This window comes from Panulirus ornatus, chromosome 6 (assembly GCF_036320965.1).
Source record: "Panulirus ornatus isolate Po-2019 chromosome 6, ASM3632096v1, whole genome shotgun sequence".
Taxonomy (NCBI): domain Eukaryota; kingdom Metazoa; phylum Arthropoda; class Malacostraca; order Decapoda; family Palinuridae; genus Panulirus; species Panulirus ornatus.
In genome coordinates this window covers 6,163,535-6,185,615 of record NC_092229.1, presented here as the reverse complement: position 1 = coordinate 6,185,615, position 22,081 = coordinate 6,163,535, and the positions used below count along the sequence as shown (strand labels likewise).

Sequence of the window (22,081 nt, the reverse complement as noted above, 5' to 3'; positions counted from 1 at the left end):
ATGGCCAGAACCTTTGTGAAGGCAGAAAGCATGGCCAGAACCTTTGTGAAGGCAATGAACATGGCCAGAACCTTTGTGGAGGCAATGAACATGGCCAGAACCTTTGTGGAGGCAATGAACATGGCCAGAACCTTTGTGGAGGCAATGAACATGGCCAGAACCTTTATGGAGGCAGAGAACATAGAAGCCAGTGAGGCAACACGTCCCTCTAACTGGTCTGGCTGTTGTTATAAGACAATATGAACAGTCGATTCATATTTCCCCTCACCTACCCCCCATCTCTCCAGCGTGGGATCTGTATTGGGTATCGTATTTCCTTCATTTAGATGCAGCAGGCGAACAAGAAAAGGCCCTGTTGAATTTCCAAGGCCAAAGGAATGAAAGAGAGATACGGCGTCCTCACGGCTGATCACACAAACAAGGACCACTTCTGCCACAAGCGCACACGCGCTCGTACACAAGCACCGCGACCGAAGAACATAAAAGAACGAACACTCGTGAACACACATGAATAGACTTACACAAGCGCAGTTTTCTCTGTTATCATGTCTGTCAGTAAACCTCTGTCTGTTCAGTTATATGTACATATATATATATATATATATATATATATATATATATATATATATATATATATATATATATATATATATATATATGTGTGTGAGTGTGTGTGTGTGTGTGTGTGTGTGTGTGTGTGTGTGTGTGTGTGTGTGTGTATACTCACTTATTTACCTATCTGTTTAAGGCCCAATAGAATGCGGGGTTTCCTCCCACGTCGTTGCAGTTCTGCGGACCCCAAAGTTCCCTCCCGCTGGGGTTGTGGAATTCTGTTTAGTTAGCCACTTTTTAAAAAGGCGAGTTTCCAATTATTCCATCAGAAGGGCCGATGTTTTAAATTGACCTTTACTGTACCAGAGACGCCAGCTGTCTGGCTTGTCATGGACCCAGTCAGTATGCAAATGTATTCAAATTGATTTTCTTTGTATGTATGCATCAAACAATATGCAATTCCTGAAATCTTGCAGCGGGGAAGTGTAGTGAAACTTTGTGCTAGCTATTCCTGTAGCCTCGTACAAAATAGACATGAACTACAGTGAGGTGGGGTTTTTTTTTTTTTCCCCTGTTCTTATCGATCGTGTATGAGATTTGTGCACTTTCCTTTTCACCCCAGTTGTGAAGGGGGAGGGAACTTCGTAGTGTGGGGGGGAAGGGGGGAAGAGGAAAGAGCTATCTACTACTCTACTTTCCCGCCTTCCTCCTTTGGGTCTTGCCTCTAATTCCTGGGCCTCCTCTTTCAACCCTAACCTAACCTAACCTAACCTAACCTAACCTAACCACAGTCTGACACGTCGGTATAGAAGGCTGCAATGATAGTACATAGTATCACCTCGATTGAACGGACAGATCAAAGAAGGGGAGGAGTGTCCGTTGCTACCAGGTGTCCGTTCAGTGCGGATAGTGTATCATGATGTGATATACACGGTAAAGATCCTATTTTACCGTCAAAAAAGATACATTAACGTAAAACGAACGTCGTGAATTTATTGTGATTGATGGAGTGTAAAGTTCCCATACGTCCTGTTTGTTAATTCATCGCATGCCTCAGGTAGCGAACCCACAACATGAGAGTGGATGTTGAGCACCTCCAGGCTCTCATTTCGTCTCCGACGATATGAGGAAAAAGACTAATTTGCCATCAGTAACTCAGTTATTTCTATTCATTAATGCTGTTACTCATTATTCACGGATTTCAAGGTTACGGTGGATCGTGTGTGATAGTGTGTGTGTGTGTGTGTGTGTGTGTGTGTGTGTGTGTGTGTGTGTGTGTGTGTGTGTTTGTGTGTGTTTATATATATATATATATATATATATATATATATATATATATATATATATATATATATATATATATATATATATATATTCCACGCTGTCTTTACTGCCCGTCCCCGCTTATGTCCCCTACCGTCGCCTAACGCACCCTGCACACCCTACACACACACACATACACACCCTACACACACACACACACACACTCTACTCACTATACTCTACTCTCACTACCAATCCCCGGCTGTCACACCTTCATTAAACTTTCACTCCACTTCACTTCCCCATTTCGCTAACACAATTATATTTCTTTTTTTTTTTACCTAAATCATCTGGATTTTTTTGTTTCCTTGTTTCATAATACTTGCAAGAGAGAGACAGAGGTTAAGGGGCGGGGTTGGGTTATAAGCATCATGGTCGCCTGTGATTCCCCTGGGATAGTGTTTTGTCACATTCAGTCACAGAGTTTAAGCGCCTCTGATGGGTGTTCGGGCGTTGTGTATCCTGCGTCACCCTGCGTCAGTGCATATCAGGCAGGACAGTGACTGGAAACAGAGAGAAGACGTCACGTTACCAAGACGAAAATGTTTCGTATAAAACTTGGGGAACAAAAAATGGAATTCTACCACGGTGAAATAACAGAAGAAATCATGAAGTTTTTTTCTGAGGGTATTGATTCATATATGTGATTATTACACGAAAGTGCACTTGGGAACTTGTCGTGTTTCATTTACCCGTGGACTCAGTACAGTTTATAAATATATATATATATATATATATATATATATATATATATATATATATACATATTAGAGAGAGAGAGAGAGAGAGAGAGAGAGAGAGAGAGAGAGAGAGAGAGAGAGAGAGAGAGAGAGAGAGTTCTGGGTGGTTTATATACACCAGGATTTAAGAGGTTTACGCATATATCAGAGTAAATGGCTCCTATTTTCAAACTTTCTCTGATTATTAGTTTCGTATATGATGGTTGTCTATCAAGTTAGGAAAGAGTTATGTTATATTTGTCATGATAATATCAGGTGTAGAGGCTTTTCACTCTGCTATGTTTTAATGTTAAAAGTTTTTTTTGGGGGGGGGGGGAGCTGAAAAAGAAAAAACCTGAACTGTTACCTTCAATTTTTGGGTATTTTTCTGAGGGTCAAAGATTTACATGAAAACCTCAGTGTGAAGACTGTTTGTAATGCAGAATACGAATCTGGAACTCTCTCTCTCTCTCTCTCTCTCTCTCTCTCTCTCTCTCTCTCTCTCTCTCTCTCTCTCTCTCTCTCTCTCTCTCTCTCTCTCTCTCTCTCTCTCTCTCTCTCTCTCTCTCTCTCTCTCTCTCTCTCTCTCTTTCAAGGTCCTTTGGATGATTTATATTGAAGAATTTTCACATTTCGGCCGGTTTAGACTTTGGTTTGAAAGATCTAAAGACACATGTATGATTTGTATAGAAGAATCATTCCATATTTCGATTCAATTGCGTATGGGTCTTTCTTAAACTGCAAAGACATATATATATATATATATATATATATATATATATATATATATATATATATATATATATATATATATATATATATATATATATATATATATGAATTGTGTAAAAGACGTACATATTGGTACTATACTAGCCATGGGTTTTTAAACTTCAAAGACACATACATGAATTGTATAAAAGACGTACATATTGATACTGTACTAGCTATGGGTTTTTTTTAAGCTCCTGAGACTTATGTACGAATCATATAAATGATTTAATTCCTCAATAATCAATCACATGTGTCTCAAACTGTGAGGATATATTTAGGATTAGTAATGTATATGAAAACAAAATGATTTCACATTCCCCCAGCGCTGTAGCTGGGCGAAGCAGCAGCAGGAGGAGGTCTTAAACTTCTTCATTACTTAAATTCCGGAGGAAAATTTGAGGTAATTAGGTGCAGTTTCTCACGGCGTTAGTTTAACTACTTTGCATGCATTATCCACAAGAGGAACGGCAAAAAAAGAAATGGCAGTCCCCAGACAGTCTGTAAGCCAAGCCCGAGGCGGGACGACCACCCTAACACAGTGAGATGTGTTTTCTTATCCTTATCTTTTATTTTGGAGACGCTGATTATATATATATATATATATATATATATATATATATATATATATATATATATATATATATATATATATATATATATATATATCTGTTTGCACTATTCTTTTTTTGGGGGGAGGGTGATGGGTTTGGGAGGGTGGAATGGTGGTGATGGGAGAGGGGACTTTTCATTTTCGTATCATTCGTTACCCCCCCTTCCCTTAAGACTGACCCCCTTGCTCTATCAGTTGATTCGTACGTTATTTACGCCGTTTCTTATCTTCTGAGGAGATTCCATGGTTAACTTGGTTGATATATATATATATATATATATATATATATATATATATATATATATATATATATATATATATATATTGGAAAGGATCACAATTTTTTTTTTCTTTTTTTGGCGCGTGATCAAGATATTCCTATGAGTCCACGGGGAAAATGAAACACGAAAAGTTCCCAAGTGCACTTTCGTGTAATATTCACATCATCAGGGGAGACACAAGAGAGAAATATAACAGTCAGTTGATATACATCAAAGAGACGAGGCTAGGACGCCATTTGGTAAACCTATATATATATATATATATATATATATATATATATATATATATATATATATATATATATATAGCGTCTCTCTTCCTCCAACGGCATCTGACCTCATGACCTGTTGTTGCAATGCCTTCCATGAGCTGGAGGCAAGACTGCCTCTGGTGTGGGAAGCACCTTTTTTTCACCTGCGATGTAGCGCAGTGCTCCAGATTTCCATTTTTGACATCGATCTCCGCTTCATTCGGGCCTCGTTGCTGCTGGGTTCCCCCCCCCCCCCCAAGCTTATACCTCCATTCATATACCTTCATAATGTGTGTAGCGTGAGTAAAAATTTTCTTTTTTTGATGGGTGATTCTTAGTTTACCTGCGCTTATTTCAAGTGTTCATCATTCTGGGTTTTTTTAAACCTGGTCTTCACTTCACTCGGGCGGATGTGAAGTGTTTCGCGAGATTTTATTCTTAAAAGAACGTCTCCGATCGTGTGGTGTTCGTGCGTACGAACACCGACTTACTCCTAAGAATCCGACGTTTATGTACTTTGTCGTACCGTCACTTCTGTTTTCGGTCATCCCTCTTCCACTCTCCCTTAAGTTGCTCTCCTACACTGATATTATGTATTCAGGAAAAAGAAAGATATCTTTACATGCCACGTCTGCTCCTAAAAGAAAAAATAATGCATTTCTGGACGTGTGCGTCCCCTGTCACTCGTCCACAAGTTTCGTACATAATCCTCATGTAAAACGAATCACCACACACTGATGTAACATGGTCCTCCTTCCCACCTTGATGCAAATCCCTCCTCCCCTCGTCCTCATGCAAATCGTTCCTTTTGATGCGAGTAATTTCCGCGCTGTAATCCAAATCAAATTACTTGAGGAAAATAATTTTCCCCCCCTTTCCCCGACACCCGTATTGTTTCCGCGTTCTAATGTAATACATCTCCCTCCCTCCCTCTTCTCTGATGCAAATTGCTTCTCCCTGTGAGGCAGATGGCGTTGGCGTGGGCCAAGCCCTCGACCGTCGGGTGGACACTGACGGTTCCCTGGTGATAGACCGCGTGAGGCAGCCGGAGGACGCCGGGGTCTACACCTGCACCGCTTCCACCAAGCAAGGACGCTCCGCCACTGGGTCTGCTAGGGTCTCCGTCCTTGGTAAGTCCTTCTTGTGGCTTGTCCCCTCCCTCCTTCCTCTCTGCTGCCCGGGGTCACTCACAGCTTCATCCGCACCGCGTCGGTACTCTCAAAGGTCGAACTCGAGTTTCGAGACTGGGTGAACCCGTCGTCTGAAACCTGAGATTCGAGGTTTCGTGAACCCGATGAGGTCGGATTCTGGTACTCTTCTGTGAGCCAAAATGATGCATCACCACCGTTCCCCTAAATGTTGAAGTGTTCCTCAGTGAACTCGTACTGGGAGTAACACTGGACCCGTTCTGTCGAAACTATAATGGGAGACTATGAACCAACCGATACAAATGAACTGAGGCCCAGGTTTCTCGTAAAGGGGCTTCTTGTCAGGAGGCGGACCAACTCAAGACTGTCGAACTAAAAAAAAAAACCTTTTATTCGTTATGTTATTTCAAGCGTTATTTCAAGATTTTACTGTATTGGGTATGAGTTTAAAGGATCAGATATATTTGTGTATGAAATGATACACGAAAACATGATTTTATAATTTGAAGCACGTTTTATGATGGGTTGTGATGTACACACAGCACAAAAATTATCTTTACACTTTCAGAATGACACAAAATGACATTAGGACGAAAAATTCTGAGAGTCATATCAACCTTTTGATATTAACGGGTGATCATTCTGAGACCTGTCGTTCGCTGGTGTAAAGACAGCTATTGTGCTATGTGCACTTAAAATTAGGTTTTCACATCTTTTAAATGAATCGATCATTTCTGACGCTACAGCGAATACCAACAATTACTCTATACTCACCGTCAAAAATCACAGAATTTTTTTTTGCTTAAATCTGCTTTCAATCCATAAATTGTCGATGAACCTGCTTGATCCGATCCTCGTTTTACGATACCATATAACTGCGCAACCCATTTGAACTGCACCATACTGTAATGATCAGGTCACTCATTTGCCTTTTTGATATTTTTACATCCACCTTGGTTTTTTTGTCAACCACGATGGTTGTTAAGTCTAGAATTCTTGGACGCAGTGAGGGATATATGGGTGTACGAACACCAGTGAAGAGGGAAGAGAAATGATGTAGGGCCATGGGACGAGTACGTGTAAAGTCCAGAAAGGGGATCTTAACATAGATGAAATGTAGAGCTCTGGACCTTAGGGCTTCGGGACAGCAACGGTGGTAGGAGGAGGAGGAGCAGGAGGAGGTGGAGGAGGAGGTAATGTCTGCGGCCGGATGTGAACTGATATCCCACAAGAAAAGGGAAATGTTACCTCTGACGGAGGGAAAGAGAACCACACAGTTTACCATGGCTAATGAACGAAGCCCAAAAGTCGGTAAGAGAGAAAGCGGAAGACTTAGATAAATACCGTAGACGGGCGTTCCAGAATGTGGTGGCGCGACGGGCAGTGAGCTTGAAAGTCTTCGCGTCAACATCAATAGGCCTTCATGTTCACCCCATTTTCTTTCATTTAGGGTGGCAAGAGCCCATATAATCCAGCGGTAGATGTCTATCATCAGTGAAGATTTTATGCGTCAGGGGAAAATGAAGTAATCTTAGCTTACAGTATTTTTTTTTTGCAGTTTTGTGATATTGTGTGCGAGGATGATACATTTTCAGTTGTAATTTGAAGATTTCTGTGTGACTTCGGAAGAAATGAATGTCTGCACCAGTTTTGGGATTTTATCTCAACTTTTTTTATCCTTTTTTTCTTTTTTTGCTTCATCTCGTTTTGTTTATTGGTTATTTTCCACTTATTCTTTGTAGACCTTAGACTAAACCATCTCACCTAGTTGGGGAAAAGGGAGAGACGTCTATACATAATCTTTATCATGATTATCATTATAATTATTATCATTATTATCATTATGTGTATATATATATATATATATATATATATATATATATATATATATATATATATATATATATATATATATATATATATATATATATTGATTTTATTCTATTTACATATCTTTAATATGTACTGGACATAGGAAATAGATGATAAACATTTACCTGTGGAATAAGAGGTTTCGAACCGGCTTCCCGCGTGTTAGGACTGGGTTCGAATCTTCTTTGCCCATTGGTAAATCGTTAGTATAATATATATATATATATATATATATATATATATATATATATATATATATATATATATATATATATATATATATATATATATATATTTTCATAAATCCTTTTTCAGGAGTACTCTAGTGCATTTTTTTCAGGTTATATATTTAATGGTGCCACTCTTCAAAAAAAGGCTTAAGTTCTTATATTACAATCTGTTCTGTTATGCCACAGGATCAGTATAGAAGGTTTTTCAGGATGTTGTCAGGTTTCCGTGAGAGAGAGAGGGTGTGTGGGGCAGATGGTGAGGTAGTGAGCGGGAGGGAGGCCAGGATGAGGTCGGGGCGCATCACCCACAGCTAATAAGAGGCCCCGGTGCCGTTCCTTCAGTTCCCCCAAAGATAGCGCCGTTCGCCGCGGGCGAGCGGGTGGTAGCTGGCGAGAGGCTGACGCTGACGTGCACTGTCTCCCGGGGGGACGAGCCCTTGTCCCTGACGTGGCTGTGGGACGGCGCCCCGCTCTCCCCCGGCGGCGCCCACAGCGGAGGACTGTCCGTGGTCAACCTCAACACCTTCAACTCCGTGCTGAGCATCGAGCGCGTGGGGCAGCACCACGCCGGCGACTACACCTGCGTGGCCGCCAACGCCGCCGCCGCCACCCGTTACACCTACACGCTCACTGTCCACGGTACTCTCCCAGCACCTGGCACGCCCTTCCTCCTCTTCTCCCCACCTTTTCATGTGTCATGACCGAGTTCTTAACTTTTGTGTTTTTATCTGCCCCCTTTACAGTTCCCCCTCGTATTGAACCTTTTTCGTTCCAAGACGGTTTGTCGGAAGGCATGCGAACTCGTGTGATTTGTGGAGTCAATCAGGGGGATTCCCCCCTAACACTGAAGTGGCTCAAGGACGGGCGGCCTCTCTCTCTAGGAGGGCCGCCCAACATTCAGGAAAAGGTCATAGACGCGTTCTCGAGTGTGCTGGCCATGAGCTCGCTGACGGCGGCGCACTCGGGGCGCTACACGTGCGAGGCCCACAACACAGCGGCGGTGGTGCGCTACACGGCCTCCCTCACCGTGCACGGTAAGGTAGTGGTGGCGGCGCGCAGCCCACCCCTCCATCCACCCCGCACCGCACCGCACCATAGCACACTCCTCACGTAGCCTAGACCAGGTAACGTCATACTGCCACGGTCACCACCACCACCACCACCACCACAGCACCTGTGTAGCCGCCTGGTCACTGGCACGGCTCAGCTGCTGCTGCTGCTGCTGCTGCTGCTGCTCCACGTTATACGCCCCGTAGGATACGCATGCCACACTTCTTGCATGTGTCTCTCTCTCCTTCTCTCTCACTCACTCTTTCTTTTTTTTTTGTCGAGAGTTTCCCATAGTGCATGATCTGTACCCACGGTCCCCCCCTTCCTCCTTCTCTACTGCATGATGCCCTCAACAGGTGCCAGCCAACACAGCCCGAAGACTTGGCCCGCCCGACGCATTCACGGACTCTGGCTGATGAGGTCCGGCCTGTCTAGGGTCTGGCCTGCCTAGGGCCACGGCCTGCTTTAAGGGTCTGGCCTACCTAGGGCCTGTCAGGGCCTGGTCTTCCTAGGCCCATGGCCTGCTTGAGGGCCTGGCCTGCTTTAAGGGCCTGGCCTATCTAGGGCCTGTAAGGGCCTGGTCTGCCTAGTGCCATGGCCTGCTTGAGGGCCTGGCCTGCTTTAAGGGCCTGGTCTACCTAGGGCCTGTAAGGGCCTGGCCTGCCTAGGGCCCGGCTCCGCTGCATTCTGGCCCCAACGGGCCAGTCACCGCTCAGCACATGTAAAGTAGTAACGCCACAGCTTTCACGTAGGAGTCTGTCACAGAGGATCTTCACCAAAGCTTTTGTTGAGATAACTGTTGCACAGACGGATCACTGGGAACTATTCCATGGCCACACTCTGTTTGGATGTGCTCACTCAGTCTTTAGCACAGTGTAAATAAAATTTGTATATATATATATATATATATATATATATATATATATATATATATATATATATATATATATATATATATGTCTTTTATTGTTTGAATTTTCATAGTAGTTTTCTCTTTTCTGAAGACACTAAGTGTAGTTGATTGTAAATAATGCATATATTTTTTTTTCGTAAATTGATGCCAAAATTTAGATTCATCTGTTGTGAATTATACCTCAGTAAACTGTTTTCTTTTTTATATACATACATCCTGATATGCTGCTTAGCATTAAGGTTAAATAGAAATAAACTATCGTCCGTCACCTACCCTGTGTCACATCTTATCTCACACTAGCAGCTGGACACACCTGGTTAGGGTAAGGTCGGTTCACACCCCGTGTCGCCGTATACCTCACATCAACAGTGGAACACCTGGTCGTCCAACACCCAGTGTCATCTTGCATCTCATACACCAGCAACCGAAGTCCTGATCTTCAGGCGCCTTGTGTCGCATCTCATATCCAAATCGATCATTTTGAAATCATTTGCACACATCGCGCGCCGTCTCACGTCTCACCCAGGGACCAGACACATGATCAGTGTCACATTCAACGTCATTCTCACACCTACAGCTGAACAGGTGATCAGGTCACACTCATGTCACCTCCCTCCGCAGTTAAGCATGTTGTCATGTCACATTCGTGTCACATCACACCTACACCTCCACACTTCATCATGTCACACTCGTGTCACCTCACACCTACACCTCCACACTTCATCATGTCACATTCGTGTTACCTCACGCCTACATCTCCACACTTCATCATGTCACATTCGTGTTACCTCACACGTACACCTCCACACTTCATCATGTCACATTCGTGTCACCTCACACCTACACCTCCACACTTCATCATGTCACACTCGTGTCACCTCACACCTACACCTCCACACTTCATCATGTCACATTCGTGTTACCTCACGCCTACATCTCCACACTTCATCATGTCACATTCGTGTTACCTCACACGTACACCTCCACACTTCATCACGTCACACTCGTGTCACCTCACACTTACACCTCCACACTTCATCATGTCACACTCGTGTCACCTCACACGTACACCTCCACACTTCATCATGTCACACTCGTGTCACCTCACACGTACACCTCCACACTTCATCATGTCACACTCGTGTCACCTCACACTTACTCCTCCACACTTCATCATGTCACATTCGTGTCACCTCACACTTACACCTCCACACTTCATCATGTCACACTCGTGACACCTTACACCTACATCTCCACACTTCATCATGTCACATTCGTGTCACCTCATACCTCCAGTTCAACACTTGATGGTTGCCACACTCCCAGTGCCACCTCCTCATCTGACACCTTAACGTCGCCGTGTTCCAAATCAGCAACACAGCCGATGACAACTGCACAACACCTAATGTCACTCACAAGGGAAGAGGTTTAATCGCGTCACGTCCACTCCTGATCGCGGACCAGACTCATCCAGTCCAGTCAGTGACCTCTGAGGTCCGACATTTACTATGACATCAGAGACACTAAGCACCGAATTTAATGTCAGGCGACACCGGCAGCCTGGGGTCCGCTGTCAGACCCGTTGCTGCCCGAGCGACGAGCGAGCGGGGATCTCCTAACAGTGTGCTTTCCCTTCCTCCCTCCCGCAGTGCCGCCGACGTGGGTGCTGGAGCCCGGGGACAGGAGGGTGAGTCGTGGCCACTCCCTGGTGGTGGACTGTGTGGCCCGCGGACACCCGGACCCCTCCGTTGTCTGGAAGAAGAAAGTTGTTGGCAACTTGCAAAGTGAGTCAGGTATTTTGGTAGCCAGTCACTACCCCCCTTAACTCTTCATCTCGTCCCCTTAACCCTTCATTTTTGTATCCCCTTAATACCTTAAATTGTTCCCCTAAACACTCAGTTTCTTCCTCCTAACCCTCATCTCGTCCCCCTTCACGCCCTGTTTAGTCCCCCTTAACATTCCATTTTCTTCCGCTAGATTCTCCAGTTTTAACAATATAAGTTTGACAGTTTGTTGACAAGTTGTGATAACCTGTTTGCTCAAGGTTTAAGAGTACAAAGTTGCCATTTTCTTTTCTTTTTTTCTTTTTTTTAAACCAATAACCAAAGATGATCTCATGCGTTGTGTGAGAACGACACGAGCATGAAATTTGTGTGATTGCTATTGAATCGCCGAGCCAAACTCCACCCACAAGTGTCACGAGGATGTTATGTATCCACTCCCTTCTAAAAGTTCAGAGTTCAGAACTCGGCTGGGTGGACGGAGGGGAAACACTTGTGAGGTCCGACAGTGTAAAGTTAGTGGGGGGGGGGGGGGATACTTGCCGACGCTTTGTGTCTTCCTCATGGGCCGTATTGTTAGCTCAGCCTGATGTTTGTAGTCGAGATCTGTAAATCTCTCGAGTTTACTATGAGAGGAAGCTGAGCTCTCCGTTTTTACCCGCGGCGAACCTCAACACGATGTATCGCTGCGTGTAGCAGCGATCTACGACGACGGGTTCGTAGTTCCGTGCGACGGGCGAAAGCATCATGTGCCACAGGAGTGTGCTCTCTCTCTCTCTCTCTCTCTCTCTCTCTCTCTCTCTCTCTCTCTCTCTCTCTCTCTCTCTCTCTCTCTCTCTCTCTCTCAGCCAATTGATACAGCGTACGTTGTGCCACATATCTTCGTACAGATGTGCTGATACGCCAGAGCGTTGATGGTTCGAGAGTCATGTTCTAGTGTGTGATGCACGACGAGTTGTACGAGTGTTGTGATGACGTCCCGAGCGTGCGAGTTATGTGTACGGAAGGGGAACGATACGATACGATGGTTCTTATGAAGATATGAGACACACACACACACACACACACACACACACACACACACACACACACACACACACACACACATACACTCACACACACACACACACACATACACATACACACTCACACACACACACACACACACACACACACACACACACACACACACACACACACACACACACACTAACACAGATACACATACTTGTACACAGTGTGTCCCACAAGTTAGTGGACTGAGCATCGCCCGTAAGGCCACTAGTTACAAAAAAGCTGGAATTGTTTAGGCAATTTGTTCGTACAGTGTAAAAATACGTACTGTAAATACATTCTTGAAAACAACTGTATCTAATCGACTTCATTCCTTGAAGCATCGAATATATATATATATATATATATATATATATATATATATATATATATATATATATATATATATATATATATATATTACGATGCAAGAAAAATATTCGTAAATTGATAATGAATGAACGTGTAAAAGCGATGTAAAGAACCAAACTATTTCTTCAGTTGATATTTCTTATATTGAAAAAAAATATATATAAAAACATGAAAACAAAAAAAAATGTCTAATTCAAGTTGAAGGTGAAACTATTGAACAATTCATTTAGAATGAGTGTCTCGAACTCGGTAACCCAGTCCATGAAACACCTTTTATATCTCCTGGTGTTGATGTGTGTCTCCTTCATCTCGCTGAGTTAGTGAGGCTGGCAACAAAGGTTTTGTACGAGGCTTCCGCGAGTGTGGCGTCCAGGTGGCTTTCGCAGTAGACAACATTGCTTGATTGTCTTTTGGTCCACCATAATATAACCATGACGTAATCCCTCTTTCATATGTGGTCGCTCTTTCCCACATGAGCACTGTAGCGTCAACAGGAGATGAATGAGCCATAGAGGTTGAAAAAAAAAATTCCCTACTTCTCTCCCCTCCCTTTATTCTTTCCTCTGGAAAATAATACAGGAGGAGAGGATTTCCAGCCAACCCACCTCTCAAGCTCCAGCACTTTTCCAGTCGCCTTCCACGACACGGTCGTCTGTCACCGCTGGAAGAAGGATAAGGCAAAGTCTTATCATTGTTATCACTGTTATCTTACCTGGGACAAGATCCATCTTATCACTGCTATCTTACCGGGGATAAGACCGATTTTATCACTGCTATCTTAACTGGGATAACTCAAAACTGGTTTACATAAAGATAATTCTTGTATCAGTTTATCAAATGATTGTGCCACTGGGCCAGACAGCATTTCCAAGCAGTATTATATTTAAGGAAAACCACCCCAGTCAAAGGACAGCCAAATGATTGTCCTTCCTTTCCTCTGGTTAGAGCTAATGACGACACAGTTTGACCCGGGAAAATGAACGAATAAAGAATCACTCCGGATACCAGACCAGGGCAGGTGGACCCGGATATCAATTAGCTGCTTCAATGAATACTTGTTGTTTGGCGCCGGCAAACATGACCTGGAAATGCTCATGATTGATTAAGTTAATTGAACAATGTGTATATCACTCAGGGGACCCTTCCTTTTTGTTTACTACCCCGAAATTATATATATATATATATATATATATATATATATATATATATATATATATATATATATATATATATATATATATATATATATATATATATATATATATATATTTCGCATGTCCCTCATGGCTTTTTGTAGCGGGGCCCCACATCTCTCTCTCTCTCTCTCTCTCTCTCTCTCTCTCTCTCTCTCTCTCTCTCTCTCTCTCTCTCTCTCTCTCTCTCTCTCTCTCTCTCTTAACAGGTGTCTAAGAAAAGATTGATCATCCACCGTATTGATGAAAGAATACCATTTCATCGGTTCGTAAAGTCGTTTGAAGGAACACAAGACGAGTTATGATGACGCAAGTCTGGAGGGAGTTAGGGAGTGCTCTCTCTCTCTCCTGCTTCAGTATTGTGTGAGTCGGATCACCGAGCCGTGCTTCGCTTGCTTAATGAATCATGTGAACCAAATGCAATGGCTATTTGGTTCTCCTTTCACTCTTTCGTCGACGTAGCAGCCTCGCGAACGGTAATTGGGCCCAGTGTGTGATCATGTGGCTTGCTTAAACATTGACGTACGAAAGCTGAACCCGGCTGGCAGTGCCATGATGTGAATCATTAAAGGAAAGCAGACAGGGCCAATTAGTGATGGGCTTACGGAGAGATGAACCACCCACAGACTGTTTCGAAAAGTCGGTCCGGTATATTGACCCTCATTACGAACTATTGTGCGTTACCGGCAGAAAACTGGGTTGTGTATCAAAGTCGCGAACATTTCATCTTTGTGGCAGCCTTGTGTTTGTGATGTTAATGGCATCCATGCCTTTAGGATAATGATATAACGTTGTATTCATGATAATATCTTAGAATCGCAAGAGGTTTCCGGTGAAGAAGCACCGCAGTACATACACTTGTATTCTTATTTTCTTGAAAGGAATTGTTATACGTACTGTAAAACACCTGACCTATCTATAACACAGGGGAAAACTACTGCAGGTATTTGTTGAATATTGCGACATGTAGTATAAAGGACATATCAATTGCAATGTATGAAATCCTATGCGAAATACGTGACATCGAATAAACATCCGGCTACCATGTTTAAGGAGACCTAGAAGTACCTACATTAGGCTGCATTATACAACATGGAAACATAATCATGTCGAGAGAGATTCGAGTATTGATTTGTCCTCCTTCTTGCGTAAGAATGCAACGCGAGTGCAGACTCCCTCACGGGGGCGGGCGAGCGAGAGAAAGACGGGGGTAAAACAGGTATATACGGCGTCGATAACTGAGGAGGTGGTGGGCGCTCCTCCAGCGTAACGAGGTTTCTAGTTATACAGTTCTAGTTATATAATTGAGAGGTCCAGTACCTCATTTACCAATGATGCTACAACCGTTGGATTATATTCCTCAAAACGTCTTGTCAGTCCGGCACGAACCATTGGTTCTACTGTTCGTGTATAACGACAGGATCATACGTGGCTTGAGTGTGACCAACGGGAGGAAGTCCGTTTGTTGAAGATCACGTCCGTGAATACGGTGGTATTGTACTTTTATCACTATAATTTGACTTACTTTATGACTGTGTGGCGTAATCACATTTGAAATTAGTGCCTAAAGACTGTTCAAGAATATGACCAGTATTTTCCCGAAGTATTAGTGCGATATATAATGAATGTCTAGAATGTTCAGTCTTCGTATCTTCCCACACACACACACACACATCAGCTTCATTCACCATCATGCAATAGCATTGCTTCACCCTATGGCTTTTTTCCCCAAAGGCTCTCGTGTCAGCCATACAGGTATTGATGCCTCACTCATCTTCACTTGACTGTGAAAAGCAGAACGAGTAACGATATCATTCTCATCCACATGGATGATTATGATACACACATTCCTTTTCGTCGAGATGGTAAATTGTCGACCCACGTCGACTCGACCCAAGTCATTGGATCCCGGAAGTCGTTCACTTCCTCAGAGCAGAAATTAGGTCACTGAGGTACACGATAACGAGGCCATTCAGACCTGAATTTGTGAAATGGGGTAATTCTACGACTGCCCCATTTGCCACCAAATTACCCCTATGTATGTGGGGCACATGATGTCAAAGGCTCCTTAACCAATACCAGAAAATGTGTCTAGGTTATATTGAAGCAGCTCTCTCTCTCTCTCTCTCTCTCTCTCTCTCTCTCTCTCTCTCTCTCTCTCTCTCTCTCTCTCTAAAACTTTGCTTCGCGCTGGTTCACCTTAGGCGGTTTTGATCACCTGACAAGGAATGCGGTTCGGTCGTGAACTGGCTGAACGGCTTTAGGTCTGGGTTTTTAACCCGGTCCAAAACAAGAGGCCGGTCGAGCCCTTGCTGTTGGCATAGTGACAAGGTAGGGCAGTGAAGCTACGTTTAGACATAACTGAACTGGTCACTTTGTTACATACGAATTACCAAGGGAACTTGATTGCAAGGCATAATCAAGATCATACTTTATCATAATGAGTGGTATGATTGCAGTACAGTATACACCGCGAAACAACAGACGAAGCTATATGAGGTAATCCATGCAGTGACCCGCTCTCGTCTCGCCTCTTTTCAAAGTTTTAAGGCGGGTACATCTCCGCCGTGTGCGTTCGTCAGACTATGAGCCAAGAGAGAGAGAGAGAGAGAGAGAGAGAGCCATGTTTCACACTAGCGTTCGTAAGGGAATGAAGCAAAAAAAGAGAAGACACGAGCCGGAATCCCCATGGAATGGAACAGTTTCCATCAGCATCGTATTATTCCGTGTGATGCGAACGAACATCACCTCTTGTAATGACTCCGGCCGCTGGGAGAGGGCGGCCTGGCTTGCTCGGGGCGAATACGAGTGTGTCGTTCAAGTGGCAACGTTCAAGTTCATATGAGGGCGTCTTAATGCCGCCTCTCCAGAGCTCAGCTGTTTCACAGGTTCCAGGGGTGGAAAGAGAGAGGGAGAGAGAGAGAGAGAGAGAGAGAGAGAGAGAGAGAGAGAGAGAGAGAGAGAGAGAGAGAGAGAGAGAGAGAAACCTTCAGGATCAAATGCTGGATTCGCCCACCCGTAACCAGCATATTCCCCACCACCCCAGACTTCATGTATTATCACCATGATTTCTCCCCCGCCTCTGAACTGTACCTGTGGGAGGAGATGATCGGCGCTGAACCCTCCTGTCCACAAGGGGCGCCATAGCGGTGCAGCTCAGCCTGTAGTGTGGAGAGTAGTTTCCATTCCCTCCACCAGCGTCCCGGGCGCGCCCTCGGACAGGAATATCCGATTCTTATCATTATTTGGTGTAGTGGAGTTTGGTAATAGCCAGTGTTCAAGGCCGGGTGCGCGTGCTGTACAACGCTCTGGTTCCAATTCTCTCTCCTCTCTCTCTCTCTCTCTCAGCCCAGGCAACACGACTGGATGCTTACTCAAGCACTGGGGTTAAACCTGGGATTGCGTACGTTTTGGCAGATTTGAGGTGTTTAGAATCCACGGCTGCTTCCTAAAGTCCAGCCGCTCAGGATGGAAACCAATGACTCTGTGTGCTGTAGGACAGTTGTAGAGAGAGAGAGAGAGAGAGAGAGAGAGAGAGAGAGAGAGAGAGAGAGAGAGAGAGAGAGAGCCAGTAAGGTGGTGTAGCGTTCATTTACAATGACTGGCTTTCCATTGTACTTACGCTTCTGTTAGCGTGACCTGGTTCAGATAGGTGGTTCACGATCCTCTTAGTGTGATTCGATGCCAATAAGTTCTCCTCTAAGGTTCCACTGGTGTGACCTGGGTCTCCCAGCATGATCTGGTCCAACGAAGGTGTTTTGCTGGGTTTTCTTCGTGTGACCTAGGTGGTATTGAGGAAGTGGTCTGGGTCTCTTGGTATGTCCTGGTCCACTTAGAGGGGGATGGGGGTCTGCAGGAAAGTTCTCTTACAGTGAGTTGGTCCTGGTGAAGAGGACCTGATCCTCTGTAAAGGTGGTGTAGGTATGTCTCCTGGTGCCTGTAGGAATGTGACGTGGTCCCCCGTAGCGATGTGATCTGATGCCCCAGACCAGGTACAATAGTGATGGACTGTTGTGGTGCCTAACTCCAGTAATATGGTACCTGGTCCTTGCTATGTAATCAGCGCAGTTGAACAGAGGTTTCGATCCCACCCTTTGACTGTTACTTCAAAGGCCCGACCTTAATCCATTGAGGAGCCGTTGGAACCCATTCGCCGCGCCAAGGCTAAAAGGCGACTGAGGGTTTTAACTCGTCCCAACACAACTGGTAAAAGTCACCCTCTGTGTAAACTCGTAAATCCAGGGGGGAAACTGCTTGCCCAAGAAGGTAAAGAACGTGTTTTATTAAGGTGTTCCCGAAATTCAAAAGTGTTTACTCCTGAATCACCGCTCCGAAATGAAGAGTTAAAGTGAGATATAAGTGTAAAGTGCGAAAGAACCTGGTAAGTCGGCAGATACTTAAAAAAGATTTCAGCGTTAATTCAGTCTTAAGTAATTGAGCTGGAATTCCATTTCACTCCCGCTCAGCAGCAAGTAATGCAAAATACTGATTGCCTTTAATTTCCACTAATTCCCTTTTTATTGCGTGTATGTCTTTCTTTGTCCCGCAAGTGTTCCGTTCATCTTTGAGGTTGGGAGCAGAAAGTCCTGCGTATATTTTGACGCGGTCTGTCACACGAACAACTTCAAATTTACCAGCAAATTGTTTCCATATGATTATATTAACATCGATCTTATTTCACGTTCACCTCAGTTTAGATTTTTACTCAATGTGTATACGAAAAAAAAAGTAATGAATGCACAGATAACCTGAAATAAATTGAATTGAAAATTTGAGTGTAAATCAGAATTTCGATTAAAAACTGTACTGAGGTTTTTTTTTTCCCTCTTTACCAAATTAGAATATTTATTTTCCGCGTTTGTATATATATATATATATATATATATATATATATATATATATATATATATATATATATATATATATATTTTTTTTTTTTTTTTTTTTTTATACTTTGTCGCTGTCTCCCGCGTTTGCGAGGTAGCGCAAGGAAACAGACGAAAGAAATGGGCCCACCCCCCCCCCCCAAACACATGTACATACACACGTCCACACACGCAAATATACATACCTACACAGCTTTCCATGGTTTACCCCGGACGCTTCACATGCCCTGGTTCAATCCACTGACAGCACGTCAACCCCTGTATACCACATCACTCCAATTCGCTCTATTTCTTGCCCTCCTTTCACCCTCCTGCATGTTCAGGCCCCGATCACACAAAATCTTTTTCACTCCATCTTTCCACCTCCAATTTGGTCTCCCTCTTCTCCTCGTTCCCTCCACCTCCGACACATATATCCTCTTGGTCAATCTTTCCTCACTCATTCTCTCCATGTGCCCAAACCATTTCAAAACACCCTCTTCTGCTCTCTCAACCACGCTCTTTTTATTTCCACACATCTCTCTTACCCTTACGTTACTTACTCGATCAAACCACCTCACACCACACATTGTCCTCAAGCATCTCATTTCCAGCACATCCAACCTCCTGCGCACAACTCTATCCATAGCCCACGCCTCGCAACCATACAACATTGTTGGAACCACTATTCCTTCAAACATACCCATTTTTGCTTTCCAGGATAATGTTCTCGACTTCCACACATTTTTCACGGCTCCCAAAATTTTCGCCCCCTCCCCCACCCTATGATCCACTTCCGCTTCCATGGTTCCATCCACTGCCAGATCCACTCCCAGATATCTAAAACACTTCACTTCCTCCAGTTTTTCTCCATTCAAACTCACCTCCCAATTGACTTGACCCTCAACCCTACTGTACCTAATAACCTTGCTCTTATTCACATTTACTCTTAACTTTCTTCTTCCACACACTTTACCAAACTCCGTCACCAGCTTCTGCAGTTTCTCACATGAATCCGCCACCAGCGCTGTATCATCAGCGAACAACAACTGACTCACTTCCCAAGCTCTCTCATCCCCAACAGACTTCATACTTGCCCCTCTTTCCAAAACTCTTGCATTTACCTCCCTAACAACCCCATCCATAAACAAATTAAACAACCATGGAGACATCACACACCCCTGCCGCAAACCTACATTCACTGAGAACCAATCACTTTCCTCTCTTCCTACACGTACACATGCCTTACATCCTCGATAAATATATATATATATATATATATATATATATATATATATATATATATATATATATATATATATATATATATATTCATATATATATATATATATATATATATATATATATATATATATATATATATATATATATATATATATATATATATATATATCTTTCTTTTAAACTATTCGCCATTTCCCGCGTTAGCGAGGTAGCGTTAAGAACAGAGGACTGGGCCTTTTTATTCCTCACCTGGCCCCCCTCTGTTCCTTCTTTTGAAAAAAAAAAAAAAAAATATATATATATACATATATATATATATATATATATATATATATATATATATATATATATATATATATATATATATATATATATATATATATGTTTATTCATTTATTTAATGCCTCAGGTACCTCTGAAACCCATCGGGAAAGAGCATCAGGAAAATGTATTCTGTTTACATACAAACATTCTGTCATAGAATACTTCGTTTTCAAGATTGCGTCCATCGATATCCCTCGCAACAGACTTTGATGTATTGCTGTAAACCTTCACACTCTTATTCTTGACGTTGTTTTCAAAACAGTTCGGGAATTTCCTCTACAGCTGGAGTTGTCGGTGCGAGACGGATTCGAAGCTCTAGGTTCCCATACTTCTGAGCTGTGCAGTTTGCCTCAACTGTATATCGTCTGTGAGTCGGAGGGGTTAAAGTCTTTTACCATCTGATCTCTGATGATTCTAAGGGTAATAAGCAGCTTTTAGTTTTTGTTCCTCTTCCCCCCGCGTCACGGTGTCGATTTAAACATGATGACAAACACTTAAATATGTTTTAACTCTCTACATATTTCATGTATTTATGAGGGTCGGCTTTCGCTCCAGGAGTTAAACGTTTCGTTCAAAAGGTTCACTAAAAGGCTCTTTTTCAAGAACGTGGGATTAAAAGGGAGGGGGAAGCAGAGGGTCTGATGGTGTGTGATGAGGTTATGGACTGGAGGGAAAGTAGTAGTGAACCCAAACGCTTCAAAGACATAGATGGAGAAGGGATAGCAAAATAGGGAGGTTTGTTGTCTGTGCTTCTGGTTCAAGGGACATAGACTCAGCTAGGGAGGTTTATTGTCCGTGTTTCTAGCTCAGGGAAATGATATAGACTCGTACACGATAAACTCCAGAAGAGCCAATCAAAGCAATGGTTAACGAGGAGTCGACCAAACTATGTGACATCGTTAGACAGGAACGCTGTTGGATGTCTTCGAGAACATCAAGCACTGTTTACATCAGATGTTAATCAGACGTCGTATGATTTTATCTGGGTTTCTGAGGTTCATGATGATATCTCGCAGAAATTAGGTAACAGCAGATCATCTGGATAATCTTTCAGATTATCCAGAGAGAGAGAGAGAGAGAGAGAGAGAGAGAGAGAGAGAGAGAGAGAGAGAGAGAGAGTTTCCAGCTCTCCCATCTCCAGCCGCTCTTAGTCGCCCTCTAAGACCAGAAAGACTCATCATATGCTCCTTGAAACGAGTCACTCTCCCAAGGAGCTGTACCATGTATCTGTATGGAGGATGGTAATGTACCTCTATATTGCCATGACCAGCTGCTCCTCCTCCTCCTCCTCCTCCTCCTGGTGCCACTGCCGCGTCACCTGCTTGTGGTCACTGCCGTGAGTGAAGCGTCATCTTCGGGAAGGTTGTATCATTGGAATACTGTCTCGTCGAAGAACCTGTCAGCTCTTAAGGAGTCCATCCTTTCCCTGCTGTTGTCTAAAGTGCAGCCCTGGAGCTGTGAGAGCCCCTAGGGAAAGGAGCTCTGAGATTATGTAATGATGATAATAATGATAATTATGATGATA

General features: G+C 43.4%; 1 protein-coding gene across 1 annotated transcript in view; it reads left to right on the top strand.

The window, feature by feature from the left end:
- The window catches only part of LOC139749264 (cell adhesion molecule Dscam2-like), a 468,747-nt gene that overhangs the window by 364,813 nt on the left and 81,853 nt on the right, over nucleotides 1-22,081 (top strand). Inside the window, 3 exon segments of the mRNA XM_071663001.1 lie at nucleotides 5,479-5,640; nucleotides 8,504-8,794; nucleotides 11,373-11,507. Of these exon segments, the coding sequence (XP_071519102.1) occupies nucleotides 5,479-5,640; nucleotides 8,504-8,794; nucleotides 11,373-11,507 (588 nt within the window).